This window comes from Micropterus dolomieu, linkage group LG18 (assembly GCF_021292245.1).
Source record: "Micropterus dolomieu isolate WLL.071019.BEF.003 ecotype Adirondacks linkage group LG18, ASM2129224v1, whole genome shotgun sequence".
NCBI classification, from domain to species: Eukaryota; Metazoa; Chordata; class Actinopteri; order Centrarchiformes; family Centrarchidae; genus Micropterus; species Micropterus dolomieu.
In genome coordinates this window covers 5,605,821-5,621,837 of record NC_060167.1, presented here as the reverse complement: position 1 = coordinate 5,621,837, position 16,017 = coordinate 5,605,821, and the positions used below count along the sequence as shown (strand labels likewise).

Genomic DNA, 16,017 nt, shown 5'->3' with positions numbered 1-16,017 from the left:
GGAAGTTCAGTATCATACAGTGGCACTAATGCAGACTAGATGCATGATGGGAGATTTCTGCTACTAAACTACTGTATCACACCTCTCCCCCTTTATAAATGACATGCCCTCTCCCTTTGATTTGTCTTTTATTTCCTGTAATTGTGATGGAGGTTAAAGGATCATCAGTATTTAGAGATCTATATGAAGCACAATGTTATTCCGTTCATTGCTTCTCTATCAAATGTGTAAGGCATTAGCTAGATGCTCAGAGGCATTCGGTGGCAGACGCATTTTATAAAGCACAATTAATTACACTTACATATACAGAGAAACACAGGGAGCAAAGGTTTAAAACACCACATAGTACCTTTACATGACAGGTTACTCATTAACAAACTGTTGTAAACAGGCACAACCCTTTTAGATGTCCACATAAACAGATGGAGCTGGTATTTTACAGAGAAGAAAAAAAAACGCTCACACTAGCACGTTGAAACTGCTGAACAAGATGTTTTACTCATCCATCCTCTCCTTCCCTCTCATCTCCTCTCTTCTCCTCCTCCTCTTCCTGCTCTTCTCGCTCCTTTTTCAGGCCACTAAGCAGGGATTGTGTCTGTCACAGATATACTTAATCAGTTAGCTCCCTATGGAGCTCAACTCACTCACGGCATACACTCTGCTGTCAGCCAGGCTCAAGGCATTAGGGAATTTAATAGCATGTGTGATTGAGTGTAAGTGTGTGTGTGAGCAGGACTGAGTAGCGTGTAAGTGTGTTAAAGTGTGTCTTTCTTCACTTCCCTGTATGCTCGTATGTTCTCGAACATCTTTAGGATGTGTGTGGAAAGGTTTGTCGCTGCATTTTTGGAAGTAATCCAATAGTGTTCCAATGTTCAAGTGATGTGCGTTCCAGTGTCAGCAACTACGTATGCATGTGTGTGGTGACTCTGTGTCAGTTTGCATATATGCATGCGTGTGTGTGTGCATGCGTGTTGGATGGTATTATAGTGTGTAATAGCCTATTAAGACCAGAGCTCCCTGCAGCTGATGTGTCAAACAACTCAGAATGCTGTCAACTTACACACACATGTACACACAAACACACACCTCAAGATGCTGTTTCCAGCTGTTTGAAGGCAGTTAGGAGTAAAAGAGAGAGGGAGATGAATGAGAGGGAGAATAAGAGAAAGATGTAGGGAAGAAAGGGCAGCTGCCTCTACACACTTTAATTCACACAACAGAACTAAATCAGTGTATCATAAATCTAAACTATACTACTATGTTTCATTAAAGACAAATGTGCAAAATCAAAAAGTGTGTTTGGCATCCATTTTTTTCAAGAGAGACAACAAAACAGTATCTTGAATTGAATTTCTATGATTTCACTATCACCTCTTTAGACATTGGTGGTATATAGTGAAGCTACAGATCAATTGCTACTCAAAGAAGCATTTTCTCATTCCAACAAACAGCTCTCTTTCAAAAACCCAAAAATAATTCTTTAACTTCAAAGAACGCAACCTGCTCTTTACTTTGGCACTACAGTACTTATGGCAATGTGATTTATCAATGTCAAATGGCATTTACTTAATTCAGCAATACTGATAAAAACAACAAATAATAAAATATCTGTGAATATTTCTCTTTTGTTTAAACCAAGTAGATGGTAACTACCACTAATTGAGATCACAGCCCTCTTTTTTCCCACTGACCAACTGACACTCTTCTCATTAGTGTCCCATATCCGACAGTCCAAGTAATATCCCGTCTCTCCAGTGTAATGTCAGTTAGTGTTCGCCTGCAGCAGGCCAATTCACATGCCAGACAGAGAGTGAGAAGTTATCTGCATGTAAGTGGTTAAAACGCAGAAAGTGGAAATAAAACAACAGCAGCTGATGATCCTTTACTGCCATCTTACCACTAGAGTTTAGGGTAAGGGTGTGCGCTCTAACAGAGGTCTAGTCAAACTGAAATGATGTTGAAAAAGAAAGTTAAAATCATTCTTCAGTGGGTATCTTATAAATGTCTAGACAGCAGTGTATCTCATTAACTCTGATTAATTCATCAACAATCAATTATCACACACTGTTAATGATCACAGCTTGTCATTACCAGATATCAATGAATATCCAATCGTCAGCCCCCTGAAGTTTCAGAAAGATGAACTATAATTACTCACAATCCTCCACCTTCTAATTAAAAGTAAAATCATATTTAAAATCATTACTTCATCTTCTTCCACCACAACCTGATGCTTTTTTTGGTGGTAATTGTTAAAAATCAGCATCAAAGTTCTGCATGTATTGCTATTACTGTGTCTTTGTTACCCCCAACTGCTTCTGAAGAGGAACAATGATTAACAGCAAACACCGGCAACAATATCAATAATACTGCGGCTGAATCAGCCTCATTATCACCATTATCTGTTTGTTCCCTCCTGCTGGGAGGTGCAGCACAAACCATTTCATCATCTGCTGGTGGGGGGCTGGCAAACGTAATCAGTCTTTCTTTGAGAATTCTTTTCTTCCTGTTTGTCTCTTGTTTTATTTTTTCACACTATAGCAACCAGAATTTTGATTTAAAGTAGAGGAATTAACACAAGAGAAAAATGGATACCCATTTAGTGGTGCAATATACCACTACTTAATTACAACCACATCTTTTTAAGTAAATTAAACCGCTGACTGTATACAATGATATTTTAAACAATCTGGTACTTCCAACTTTGTGGCAACAGTGAAAAAAGACCAGTATAGAATCAGAATCAGCTTTATTGCCAGGTATGTGTACGCATACGAGGAATTTGACTCAGGATTGTACACTGCTCACGATGTGCTTACTCATACAACAATACAATAATAAAATCAGACACAGGCTACAGTATAGAGAACACATATATACACACTGTAAACAAAACCAAAAACAATATAGACTGATGGAGACAGTAGTGCAATGATCAGAGTGCAAAGGATGCAGGAGTAAATTATTTTTATCAATATTATTATTATTATTATTATTATTATTGTTATTATTATTATAATTGTTATGTACATGTTGGAGGTGGATGAGATATAGAAGCGCACATACACATCATGCATACATGTACACATGTACACAGTGCGACAGAGCATCGTTCAAAAAAATTGCAGCTCACATAGTGATGTTTCCTCTTGCAGATCTTTTTAATCTATCATTAACTACCTGTACTGTGCCACAAATTTGGAAAGCTGCAAGAGTGACACCTCTTTTCAAAGGTGGAACAATCGAATGTGAATAATTATTGCCCGATTTCTATAATTTGTGCAGTTGCTAAAATAATTTTTAATCAACTAACTGAGTACATTAATAATTATAACATTTTATGTCCACATCAATCTGGCTTCAGATCCAATTTTTCTACTTCAACTGCTCTCTTAAAATTTACAAATGATGTCTTCTCTGGTTTTGATAATGGTCATTTCATTGGCGCTGCTTTCATTGATCTCTCAAAGGCCTTTGCTCTGGTTTAACTCCTATTTGCATAGTAGACGTCAGTGTGTTGTTTACCAAGGATTCCAGTCAGATTATTTAATTGTTGATAAAGGTGCAACTTTAGGCCCCTTACTTTATCAATGACCTGGCACAAGTTTGTTCTCATTGTGAATTAGAGCTTTATGCTGATGACACTGTCATCTATACCTCTGAACGGGATTTGCTGCAAGTTCAAAGAACTCTTCAATCTGACTTTGATAAAGTACAACAGTGGCTGTTCATTAATAAACTTCTGTTGAACATGAAGAAATCCTGCTGCATGGTGTTTTCCACAATACAAAATCTCTGTTGTGCGTCTTGTTTTGAAATAAAGTTTTTAGATGGGTCCCTTATGCAGAATGTGGAGGAATTTAAATATACCTTTAAGATTAAGACATTGACAATATCATTAGGAAAGTATATGGACGTCTTAACACTCTGTACAGATCAATCAATTGTTTTTCAAGTGAGAAAAAAAATTATTTCTCAAACGGTAATACCAATCATTGATTATGCAGACATAGTTTACACTAATACCGTTGAGTCCAATCTCAGACCCCTTAATGTTGTATTCAATTACCTTTGCAGATTTATATTGAACTGTCCATTTAAAACTCATCATTGTCTTATGTATGACTCACTAAACTGGTTGCAACCTAAACCACGAAGGGATTACCACTGGATTCTGTTTATTTTTAAATTTTTAGTTTATTCCTATTGTCCTGCATACCTCAAACAGCACTTAATACCTTATTGCTCGACATACTCACTTAGACAACTCCAACATTTTTTACGGTACCAAGGTAATTCTCAGTAGCTGGTAGGAGAGCATTTCAATGTAAGGCCCCTGAAGGCTGGAATAACCTTCCTCTTTTCTTGAGATCTATTTCCACTTTTGGTTTATTTAAATCGTCACTTTTTTCTTTTCTTAAAACTACATGTTCTTGTTATTAGGGATACCAATGGAATTACATATAAATGATTTATGTAGAAAATATATTGTAGTATATATACAATCATGACTTTCTTTGTTATCTTTTTCTTTATCTTGATTTTCTTTGGACATTTCTATGTGAGATGTGACGTAATCCTGCATGTTACATTTTGTCATAAGGCATATTGATAAATGACGCATTAGTTGTTTAATGTATTCAGCTGATTATTTGTCAATATACTTTAATATGTGTGCTATGTTAATTGTGGGGGTAAGGGCAGGTGAGCGAGTTATTGTTTTGTATATATGTCTGTGTTTGTATTGTGTTTATGTTTTTGTATATGTACTGTGTGGTTAACTTTTGTGTCTGTACATACATATATGTTGCAGGACCCCCTTGAAAATGAGATGATACATCTCAAGGGGTTATCCTGAAATAAATTAAATTCAATGAATGCTGGAATACATAAGTATTATGTGCAGGTGTATTTGGTATACAGTATATACAATATGAGAATATAACAATATGAACAGTATGAATAGCTCTGAAATAGAGAATGACAGAATGATGAATAAATAATAAGTGGTAAGTGGTAGTCAGTCAACAGGTGGCTGATTGGAGATTGGAGATTGCAGAGTTACTCGGTTATTGCACAGGAATTGTTCCTGACACCGTGAGTCAGAAATCAGCTGTTTATCAGAGTGATGGCTTGTGGGAAGAAACTGTTCTTGAATCTGTTGGTTTTGACGTACAGTGCTCTGTGGATCCTACCAGAGGGGAAATGCTGGAACAGGTTGTGTCCGCTGTGAGATGGATCTGCAGAGATGTTTCCTGCTCGTTTCCTGACTCTGGAAATGTATAAGTCCTGAATGGAGGGCAGTTGACATTGATGATTTTTTCTGCAGTCCTGACTGTCCGTTGTTGTCTGCCACTGTCCTTATTGGTGGCAGATCCAAACCAGATAGACTCCTAAAGTCCACGATCATCTCCACAGTTTTGAGCGTGTTAAGCTCTAGGTTGTTCTGGCCCCATGAGAGAGCCAGCTGATCAACCTCCCATCTGTAGGTCAACTCATCACCTCTGGGATGAGGCCAATGATCATTGTGTCGTCAGCGACAGATGGGTCTCCTGGGGTGCAGTCGTTGGTGTAGAGGGAGAAGAGCAGGGAGGAGAGCACACACCCCTGGGGGGCGCCAGTGCTAATATTCCGGGAGCTGAATGTGATGTTCCCCAGCCTCACCTGCTGACTCCTGTCAGTCAAGAAGTTTGTGATCCACTGACAGGTGGAGGCTGGCACAGTGAGCTGGGTTTCGTGGATGGATTTTCGTGGAGGATATCCGGGATGATGGTGTTGAACGCCGAGCTGAAGTCCACAAACAGGATCCTTGCAAATGGGCCTGGAGAGTCAAGGTGTTGCAGGATGTAATGCAGCCTCAAGTTGACTGCATCATCCACTGACCAGTTAGCCCTGTAGGCAAACTGCTGGGGGTCCAGCAAGGGGCCTGTAATGTCCTTCAGGTGGGCAACATGGCAGTGGGGGAAGGTGACTGTTGGACTGGGGTTGGAGCAGGGTGAGATGTGACTGTGGGCTCCTCAAACCTACAGTAAAATCCATTCAGCTCGTCACTGAATACCAGCAGTGTTGGGGGATGGTCTCCTGTAGTTTGTGAGTGTCTTTCCACACTGACGCAGGGTTGCTGGCTGTGAAGCTGTTTTCTAGCTTTTCAGCGTAGCATCTCTTTGCTGCTGTGATTTCTTTAGTCAGTGTGTTAGTGGCCTGGTAGTACAGGACTCTGTCCCCACTTCTAAAGGCCTCCTCTTTGGTCTGACGAAGCTGCCTGAGTTTCCCTGTGAACCAGGGTTTTTGGTTGTTGTATGTGCGGAAGGTTTTAGTCGGCACACATATGTTCTCACAAAAACTGACTAACTGTGTCAGTTAGTTCGTCCAGGTCAGTGGCTGCAGCTTCAAAAACACTCCAGTTAGTGCAGTCAAAGCAGGCCTGTAAATCCAGCTTTGACTCGTTGATCCATCTTTTCACACTCTTTACAACGGGTTTAGCAGATTTCAATTTCTGCCTGTATGTCAGGATAAGATGAACCAGACAGTGATCAGAGAGTCTCAAGGCTGCACAGGGAACAGAGCAATAGGTGTCCTTTAATGTAGTGTAGCAGTGGTCCAGTGTGTCCCTGGTGGGACACTTAATATGCTGTCTGTACTTTGGAAGTTCTTGGCTAAGGTTTGCTCTGTTGAAGTCCCCGAGAACAATGAGCAGGGAGTCTGGATGTTTTTTTTTTCCATGTTAGTTATCTGGTCGGCCAGGTGTAGTAACGCCTCACTAACACACGCCTGAGGTGGAATGTAAACGACGACCAGAACAAACGAGGAGGACTCCCGCGGGGAATAAAAAGGTTTACAGTTCATGAATAAGGTCTCTAAATGAGGGCTGAATGATTGCTTGACCAACCTTCGTTTATGTAGAGTCAGATTCCGCCTCCCCTTGTTTTTCCCGTGAGCTCCGTTACGCGATCCGCACGGAAGAGAATGAATCCCAGTAGATGAAGTCTGTGATGTACTCGGTGAGCCAGGATTCGGTAAAACAGAGGGCGGCAGATCTGCAGAAGTCCGAGTTAGTTCTGTTGAGGAGCTGCAGTTTGTCCATTTTGTTGGCCAGAGAGTGGACATTCACCAGGTGGATAGAAGGGAGCTCAGTGCGAAAACCCCGCTGTCTCAGTTTAACCAGTGCGTCGGCATGCTAACACCTTTGGCGTCTCCAGTAGATCCCACACAGAGCTGCTGCTCCTCCAACTAATAACTCAGAGAAGGTTCCAGGTTCGATAAAGAGTGGAGGAATAGCGTGAGCAGTTGAAAGTCCAATATTTAAGAGCTCTTCTCTGGTAAATGTTACCAGAGATGGACGGCAAAAAAAAGAGTTTATAAACAAAAACACAAAAAGCACTAAGGAGCGAAATTCAGAGGCGGCCATCTGCGGCGCCATCTTGATCGGTCATGATGGATAGGACTTTATAGGACTTTCTTATTTAATAAATTTGTATGTGCTACTATGTGCGTACAGAATGTGTGTTTGTGTTGTGCGACAGCTTGAGGGATGCTAATATGTGTTGTGGTTCTTTGGTCAAACACTTCAGAGGAGTTGTTGGCGTTCTGACTTCAGAGCAACTTGGCAGACGTGTTTAGAATCGGTGCCAGAGAGGATAAGAGAGGAGGAAGGGAGTCAGGTGGATATGAAGCTAACACACACACACACACACACACACACACACACACACACACACACAAACACAAACACAGTTGTGGTTGTTTTCCAAACCTTCCTTCCTGGCTTTATTTGTTTTGTAACATGTACACACTCAAAGAAACAAGATGCCCTCACCATCTCTTGCATTCTCTCTCTCTCTCTCTCGCACACACAGACACACACACACACACACACACACACACACACACACACCCATACACATAACCTCTGCTTTAATGAGAAGCAACATGATGCAGGAGGGGATACTGATTATTAAGTGTAACACTGGGTGAAGGGTATGTGTGTGTGTGTGTAGTAACACCGCCTGGCAAAGACTGACAGCCTGGGTAATGCTTCTCATTCACCTGAACACTGGTAGACATTAGTGAATGGAAAGAGGGCTTTGGAGTGAGAGAAGGAAGAGATTTGTGACAGAGAAGAAAGACCAAAAAGTAGTAAGGGGAGGTCAGAAAAGTGAGGGCAAAGACGAAAAACAGGTGCAGAAGGGAGAAAGATAGGACAGTGTGAGACAAGAAAATATAGTGAATAGATAGAAAGTTAGAGATAGGAGAGCGATCAAGGGAGAGGGAAAGACGGACAGGGGGATGGGAGAAAGGAAAAATGAGAAAGGGGGAGACAAAGACTTTTGATTCGCCTCAAATCTTCAAAACTAGAAACATTAAAGTTTTCTTACTTTTCTCCACATTGCTCTTATTTTTCTTCTTGTCTCTGTACGTTAAGGAAGCAAATACATACATCATACAGCTTTGGGATAACCAAAGATTTTTGTCTAAAATCAAAACATTTTCAACTCACACAGATGTGTCAATTTGGCTAGTCAAGAGCTATACCAAGAGCATTATTTTTGTTCTTTTATTGACTTTTATCGCATCCAGTTACCTCTAAAATGTTTATTCTAAACATAACTTCAGAAAGTAAACAGTAATTAAAAAGGATGAGAGGAAACACTACAAGCAGACAAACAAGCAAACAGATGTCTACACTCAACAAAATATTAATAATAGTTATGTTATTTCTTGCAGCCTATGAGTTTTTTAGTTTTCAATCAGCTCCTCTTGGGAAGAAAAAAAGCCCATCAATGTTTGCTCAAACATGCAACAGAAAAGTGTTTTTTTCTATATTTGGGAAGGCATATTGTTTTTAGCAGAAGATTAGAGGGGGACTGTAAAACTGAAAACTGCTTGGTGGTTTAAATCATTTGTGAATGTTTACATCGCAAGAAACAGAAGCTAACTGGCAGAATAACATAAAAAATACTAATAAACAGACTCAAATATACTGCGTAGGACTGCACATGAAGACCTATATTGGTCTTGATGTGAAACAAAAACAAACAAAAGTATAAAAAAACATACACCTTTACCTCACATTACTTCTCCTACATCCCCCCCCCCACACACACACACACACAAACACACACACAAATCCCCTTTTTGCACATACCTTATGTAAATGCTTGCCAATACATCTGTTTATTTTGAAGGCATGCTTCTGTTGAATTATAAATGACCATATGGCAAGGGAAGGTTGTATAGACTGAGGGCAGAGAAGCAGAGGAATAAGGAGAAGGAGAAATGAAGAGGAGGGGAAGGGGGAGAGAGAGGAGGAAATAGAAGCAGACAGATGCCTGTAATGAGGAAACACTACAGTGCTTTGCCTCAACCCATATACTGTCAGAGGTAATCAGACAGGATGAATGGATGGATAGAGAGGAGAGGAGATTAGAGGAAAGAAAGAAAGAAAGACAGAAAGAAAAAGCTAACAAGTGGAGATAGACATACGTGGAGTGAAAGGGAGATGCATGAGACTAAAGGTAAGAGAAGAGATGGATTTAAAGTGAAGGTGAAAATTGGTGTAAAAAATTCAAGAAAAGGACATTTGAGATGAAAAGAAACGTTACAATGAGAGAAAAAGAGAGGGAGGTGGTGGACTGGAGAGAATGAGGGATCAGACGGGACAAGAGGGAAGCATGAGGAGAAGAGCAGATGGAGCAGAAAGGATAAAAAAAGAAGAGCAGGACGGTGAGAAGAGGATGAAAAAGAAGGAGAAAAGAAAGCAAGAAAAATAAGATTGTTGGCTACAAAGAGAGTGAAAAGAAGGGGAGAAAAGTAGAAGTACAGAAAGGGAAGGGAGAAAAGAAAGTTCAGGGTGGACGAGGGGAAAAGGGGGAGGAGGAAAGGAGGGAAAACGTTGAGGAGACAGGAGGACAGGAGGCCGCTAGATTAACATTTATTCAGTGTGCTGAAAGGATTTCAAACATGCCATCAACTGTTTGTGTTTGGCAGATGGCAGTTTGGCAGGCTGGAAGAAGAGTGCGTTAACACTTCAACTCAAATCAGCCCTTTTCAAACTGCGCCAGAGAAAGAGGTAGTGAACAGTACTACATGTGTTGGTGCGTGTGTGTGTGAGAAAGATGAGTGTGACAGAAGTCACAGAAAGTCAAATGTCCTCACAATAGAAAAATTATCACAGCTGCCTCTGAGGGGATTTTTAGGGTCAGATCTTGGGTGTATGTTTAAGTCTTGCAAAGCTAGGCCACAAATTTTGCTCCCTTCGTTGTTATCTGCCAAGGCTCAATAAGCATTTGCTTGGGTTAGAGGTACTGTCATTGGAGGATGACTAAAATGACTTTCCAGGCGACCAGATCAGACTTGAACCAGTAAACAAAGATTTCATTTGAACCTCTTCTTCTGTGAGGCTTCAACCCTTTCTGTTGCCACTTATGGTGTGGTCATATTCTTTGTCTACTGGTTTTCAAAATGTAAAACTATGTTGGATGTTCAGAAAACATAAAAAATTGCTCCCTAACTTGTCACTGAAATTGGTCACGGAGTTTGCTGTTGGGCCCAATTAATGCTCGGTGAAAGTTTTCCACACTAGCAAACAATGAGAACACAATACATGCTACTGAAAAGGGTCTAGGGTTAAGATTATCCTAATGTAGTACATTTTCTGTAAATTCTGTGGAATATTTGGTCATATTGTCAATTATTTTCAAAGTGGATCAATATAGGTTTTTTGCATGTCATGCTTCTGTAACTTCAAACCTAAAATGCATTCAAGTTACAATACTGTTATTAATAATGAGGTAGTGACGGTAAAGATTAGGGTTGGTGGCAAAGGAACATATACCATATACAGAACTATACAGCGTGTGTAAGACAGAATTTATCCTATTGTGAGGCAGTTCTGTTCTGAGATTGTTTCTCTCAAGCTCCAAAGCAGAAGGCAACCTGACTAAAAAAAGACATCAGACCCTTTTACCCATATTTAAAGTTTTAGCTTAGCCAGTTGGTCTGCCTGTCTCACCACATCCCCTTGTTCTAACAAAGACAGCACACAAAGTCATTTCCCCAGGGGCCTCTTAAAACATTTTCTAAAGAAAATGAGCCTTTGTACAATCACAGCAAGCAAGATGGACAGTTTCCATTACCAGGCCCTTGTAATTAAAGGATTTGTACTAATAGCAAATTTATCATAATTCCTGTTGGCTATCAAGTTCTTGACAGGCTATTTCATTTCAGCGCAATATTTCATTTTAAAGCCTTCAGGTTAGTGCAGTGTCTTTCCTTTGACATCTAAACCCTCGTAATGAGATGTACACATGCACAGATCTGTGTGAGCAAACACACACTTATGAATTGCTATGTAAGCGCACAAGCAGAATGTTCTGGATCATACCGGCCATGTGTGTGCATCTGAGTCCAACAGCATAGACAGACGCACGCACACACATACACACCCATAAACTATTCAATAGCAAACAATCTGCTTGCATTGTTCTATCGTAATAGAGGCCCTGAGGTTGCTTTCTCCAAGATAACAAGCACACGCGCACACATCTACGGAACATAGAATCAGTTAGACGTCATTAGTGCACAGAGAGTCATAGCAAACATTTGACACAGCCTCACATTCACATGCTAATTCTGACTCTAATGGCCAAACGCACACACATACACACTAACACGCTACATGGAGTACGTGCCTCTCTCTGCACATGATCACAGCAGCCTGTCTTTGCTCCAAAATGAAGCTTCATTTTGACAAAAGAATAAAAAAGAGTCTGCAGGCTTTGATCATGAAGCAGGATTGAAATAAAATCCCTATGCAAACTGAAAGTTATTTTTGCCACAGTAGTTCCTGTATTGGACTTTAGAATTAGTTTGAATGGACTTTGATTTACATTCTAAAAAAGAATGGATCTCATCCATATGTATATTCTATTTTCTATTAAAAACATTGTTTTGCTTTGATTAATTTGGTGTCACTGTCAGAGGTAGTGAAAATGTCAAATGTTATAATCTCTTAGAAACGTTCTGGGGAGTGTGTTGGTCCTAGCTGATTCACCAAGACCACGTTCTACTGGCATCTGGCTCTCAGCAGGTAGTTACATCTAACAGTAGGACACACCCAGAGCAGGGGGGAGTCCGTCAGTGACTCGTTGAAGGACACTTCAGCAGGGCAGAGGGTTGCCAGCACAGAGGATTGGACCTGTGTCCTCCAGGCATCTTCACACATATCAAACGACACCCAGCCGTAAGAGAGAGGTTTGTCCATACAAATTCAGTGTGCTGATTATGGAGGTGAAAAAAACAGACGTCTAACCACTGGTTTAATAAAACATGCACGCTGGACAGTTAATTGAGAAAAGTTTTTTCATTTAAGTAACATCCAAATGAAGAACAACGACTAAGCAATTCTGCTCACACCAAATGAATCAAACCAACAAAAACTTCACTTAATGATTTAAATTAAACTGTACTGAACCAACCCAGACTTAACTTAACTACACTATACCTCACTAAGCTAAACTGAAGTTCTAACTGCGCTAATTTAAATCAATACCAAAATCTACTGTGAGTAGTTCATCTATGTCATTGCAGTACTCACAAGCGATGATGTTGCCATAGCGATTCTTGTTGCGGTTCTCATCCTTCTTGGCCGTTTCCCAGGGCGCCGTCTGTCCTTCCGCTAAGGCCTGTACATGTACACGTGCGCACACACACACACACACACACACAAACACACGACAACAGTTTCATATTGAGGTATGAACACACAGAGATATACATGCACATATGGCCTGACGCCCTGAGCTTGAACACTGATACATGGCAGGCAGAAGTTAGAACAGTAACATGAATATTAATGAGAAAACAATCAACTGTTTGCAACAGACCATACTCTTAACCGCTTAGGACACTGAGGGTAATATGGCTGAAACATAACAGAACAGAATATGGCAAAGCTTACAGGCAAGTCACTTAAAATATATATACAAAAATAAGATGCACAGTACGCCTAGTTGGTTCTTTTTTTTAAAAGTTTTTTGGGGCTTTTTTTGCCTTTACTTGAGATAAGACAGATGAGAAACAGATAATGTGGAGGGGAAAGGGGGGACAACATGCAGCAAAGGACCGTGGACCGGACTCAAAACCATGCCACTGCAGCAAGGATTCAGCCTTTGTACACTGGGCGTGCTCTCTAGCAATGAGCTAACCAACTCCCCTGCCTAGCTGTTTCTAATTAAACTTATTAGAATTTAATTATTAGAATTCATTCTAATAATCTAGTAATTTCTCCTTATTTTTATAAAACCATTAGCTTTTTAGTGTAAATTGCTCATAATTACTCAATTGGTCTCACTGTCAGAGGCAGTAAGAATGTAATTTTACTGCTAGAAACATAACATCTGAAAGGATCAGAATGTCTATAAAGCAGAATATTGAACACAGTGGCAGTAATGTTAGCCTGTTTATGTGAATGCAATACCAAGAACAGTTGCAATATGAATAATAGTGGATCCAGTAGTCACTTGACTAAGAGCAAGGTCCATCTTACAGACACTGGAGAACTCTTCATGTGTTCCTTTATGGTTTGTTTCCCTGGTTTAGTTTTCTCTAAAAAGTAACGCTGCTCCTCAGCCATCGTAAATGTCCAAAATTTTAGAACTTCCAGACAGCATGTAAACACAGCACAGAAGTTAAGACTAGAAAGATTCTGATAGTGGAAATTCAATATATGAATCCAAATATGGTCAATAGATCCTTTGGCCAGGTAACGTGTGTGAGTGTGTGTATGATCACTCTTAAGCTTGGTTCTCAAAGGCTGCCATATGGACATTGAACACAACGTTTATAACACACTGGAAGAGGTCACGCACACACACACACACACACCCACACACACACACACACATACACGCACGCACGCACAGTCATTCACCCTATAGGGAAGAGTGAACAGTCCGTTTAGAGTCCATATAGGGCTTAAGAAGATCAGACAACAGTTTTCACTTTCAGACAGTGACATGACCTACATACACATGCACACACATGCACCTACACACACACAAACACACATGCACACTATACTGTACAAATGCACTGTGACAGAAAAACAGACATCTAAACTTATCGCTCAGTCAAGCAGAAAACTGATGCTTTTATAGTGGCATGTGGCCTAAGAGAGAGAGAGAGAGATTGTGTGTGTGTGTGTGTGTGTGTGTGTGTTTGTGTACTGTTTGTGTGAAATTTCTCAGTAGCATACATTTGTTTACAAAAACTAGGCAAAGAATTTTTTTGTACATTTTAGGTAGGAGGCTTCTGTAGGAGGGTTATGCATGTGTGTGTGTGTGTGTGTGTGTGTGTGTGCACATTTGCATAAGGTGTGGGATGGCTGTTCTTTTTTAACCTAAAAAAATAGCAAGTCTTAATCAAACCCCTCTCATCTGAATTCCTTCACTTTTTGGGATTACTAATATGCTATATAAAATACAGTGTAGGATGGATGGAGAGAGGACAGCAAGCACACATTCGCACACATACACTTATAAACACACACTGCCTCTGCTATACCACTGAGTGGTTACTTCAGTTTTCCTTTATGCAATAATGATTAAACTACTGCTAAAATAATTCTATTTAAAAACTCACAACTAGATTATAACATACTGTAATTACCACATGTTTATAACTCATGAGATATGTGTTTAAAAAAAAGTTTCACGACTATCAGTTGAAGAAGCTTTTGACCATATACTAGTTTAATTGTAGTCGAAAAATATATTTCTTAGAAGTACACTTATTAAATATTAAACCCGTGCTAAAACAACAGCATTGTTTTGTTGTTTGTTAAAATATTTGTTTATGTTAATCTCTTATGTAAAAGTAAAGGTATGGTTGAGCAGATAAATGAAACTGAAGTTTGTGTCCAGACTGGACAACATTGGTTTCCAAACAAACATGGCTATTATACTCCAAGGCAGGGTTTGAGTTTTAATCTGAACTTCGTAGGGGTCTCTAATGTACTACTTAACATTAGCGGGGGGATGGGGGGGGGTTAGAGTGAGAGAGAGATCATTGCTTATTACGTGATTCAACATTTCCCTCTCTCACACACATGCCAACGCAACACACACACAGCAGTCCACTACTTGCCCCAGATGCCCCAGATGTCTGTGATATTGCAACAGGGTGTATTATATTATATTATATTATATTATAACAGGATGTAGGCCTACTCACACTAGGCAATCCGTTAAGTTTCAATCACCTGAAAAATGCCATCAAAGACTATTGCTCAAGGAGAGACCGCAATTCCGCCCTTTATGGTAATATTAAAGTTTTATTATTTTGCGCACTGCTTGTTGCTGGCACACAGTATCAAGCATATTATAATTTGTTGCACTGTACTAATTGGAGGATGCATCAAAAAGCCAATAATACTAAACCAATAAGCTGCAGTCAATACAGACTAATACAGTAGGCTACAATACAACTGAGTTCATTTTCGTGGGCCGCGGCCTCAACCTGTTTGGTCAAAACTGTGCGCACCGTAGTGGCTGATTGTGGAGAAGTGCAGCCATCCTGTCAGTCATGCAATGCGAAGCGTAGTTCATTAGGAAAGTGTGTTCATTTAAGTCTGTTTATCTTGTTTAATGTAAATAATAGTAGGTACTAATTACAATGAAAAATAGATTATTTGTGACTCAAAATAATGGTTGTTGATGAATGAATTAGAGACCCCCACAGATGCATGATTTTACTTATTCCATGGGGGCTCAGATCATCCTTATGGGAGCTGAGCTCCCACTGGCTCCCACATAACTCGAACCCTGCTCTAAGGGCTGTCTGATGGCAAGGTAAAGCGGTTAAACTATTTAAAATATATTGTACACTTACACTGATACAATTTTCTTTAGGTGGGCCTATGAATAAGAACCTCGTTCAACTGTACTTCAAAAAACCTGAACTATCCATTTAATAATTAGCTTTTTCACATGATAAACCTGAAGAAAATGGTGCGTCCAG

General features: G+C 39.9%; 1 protein-coding gene across 1 annotated transcript in view; it reads right to left on the bottom strand.

The window, feature by feature from the left end:
- Positions 1-16,017, bottom strand: part of ptprt (protein tyrosine phosphatase receptor type T) — a 334,210-nt gene that overhangs the window by 38,366 nt on the left and 279,827 nt on the right. Inside the window, exon 24 of the mRNA XM_046028632.1 lies at positions 12,596-12,683. Coding sequence (XP_045884588.1) covers positions 12,596-12,683 — 88 coding nt within the window. The remainder of the gene's footprint in view (positions 1-12,595; positions 12,684-16,017) is intronic.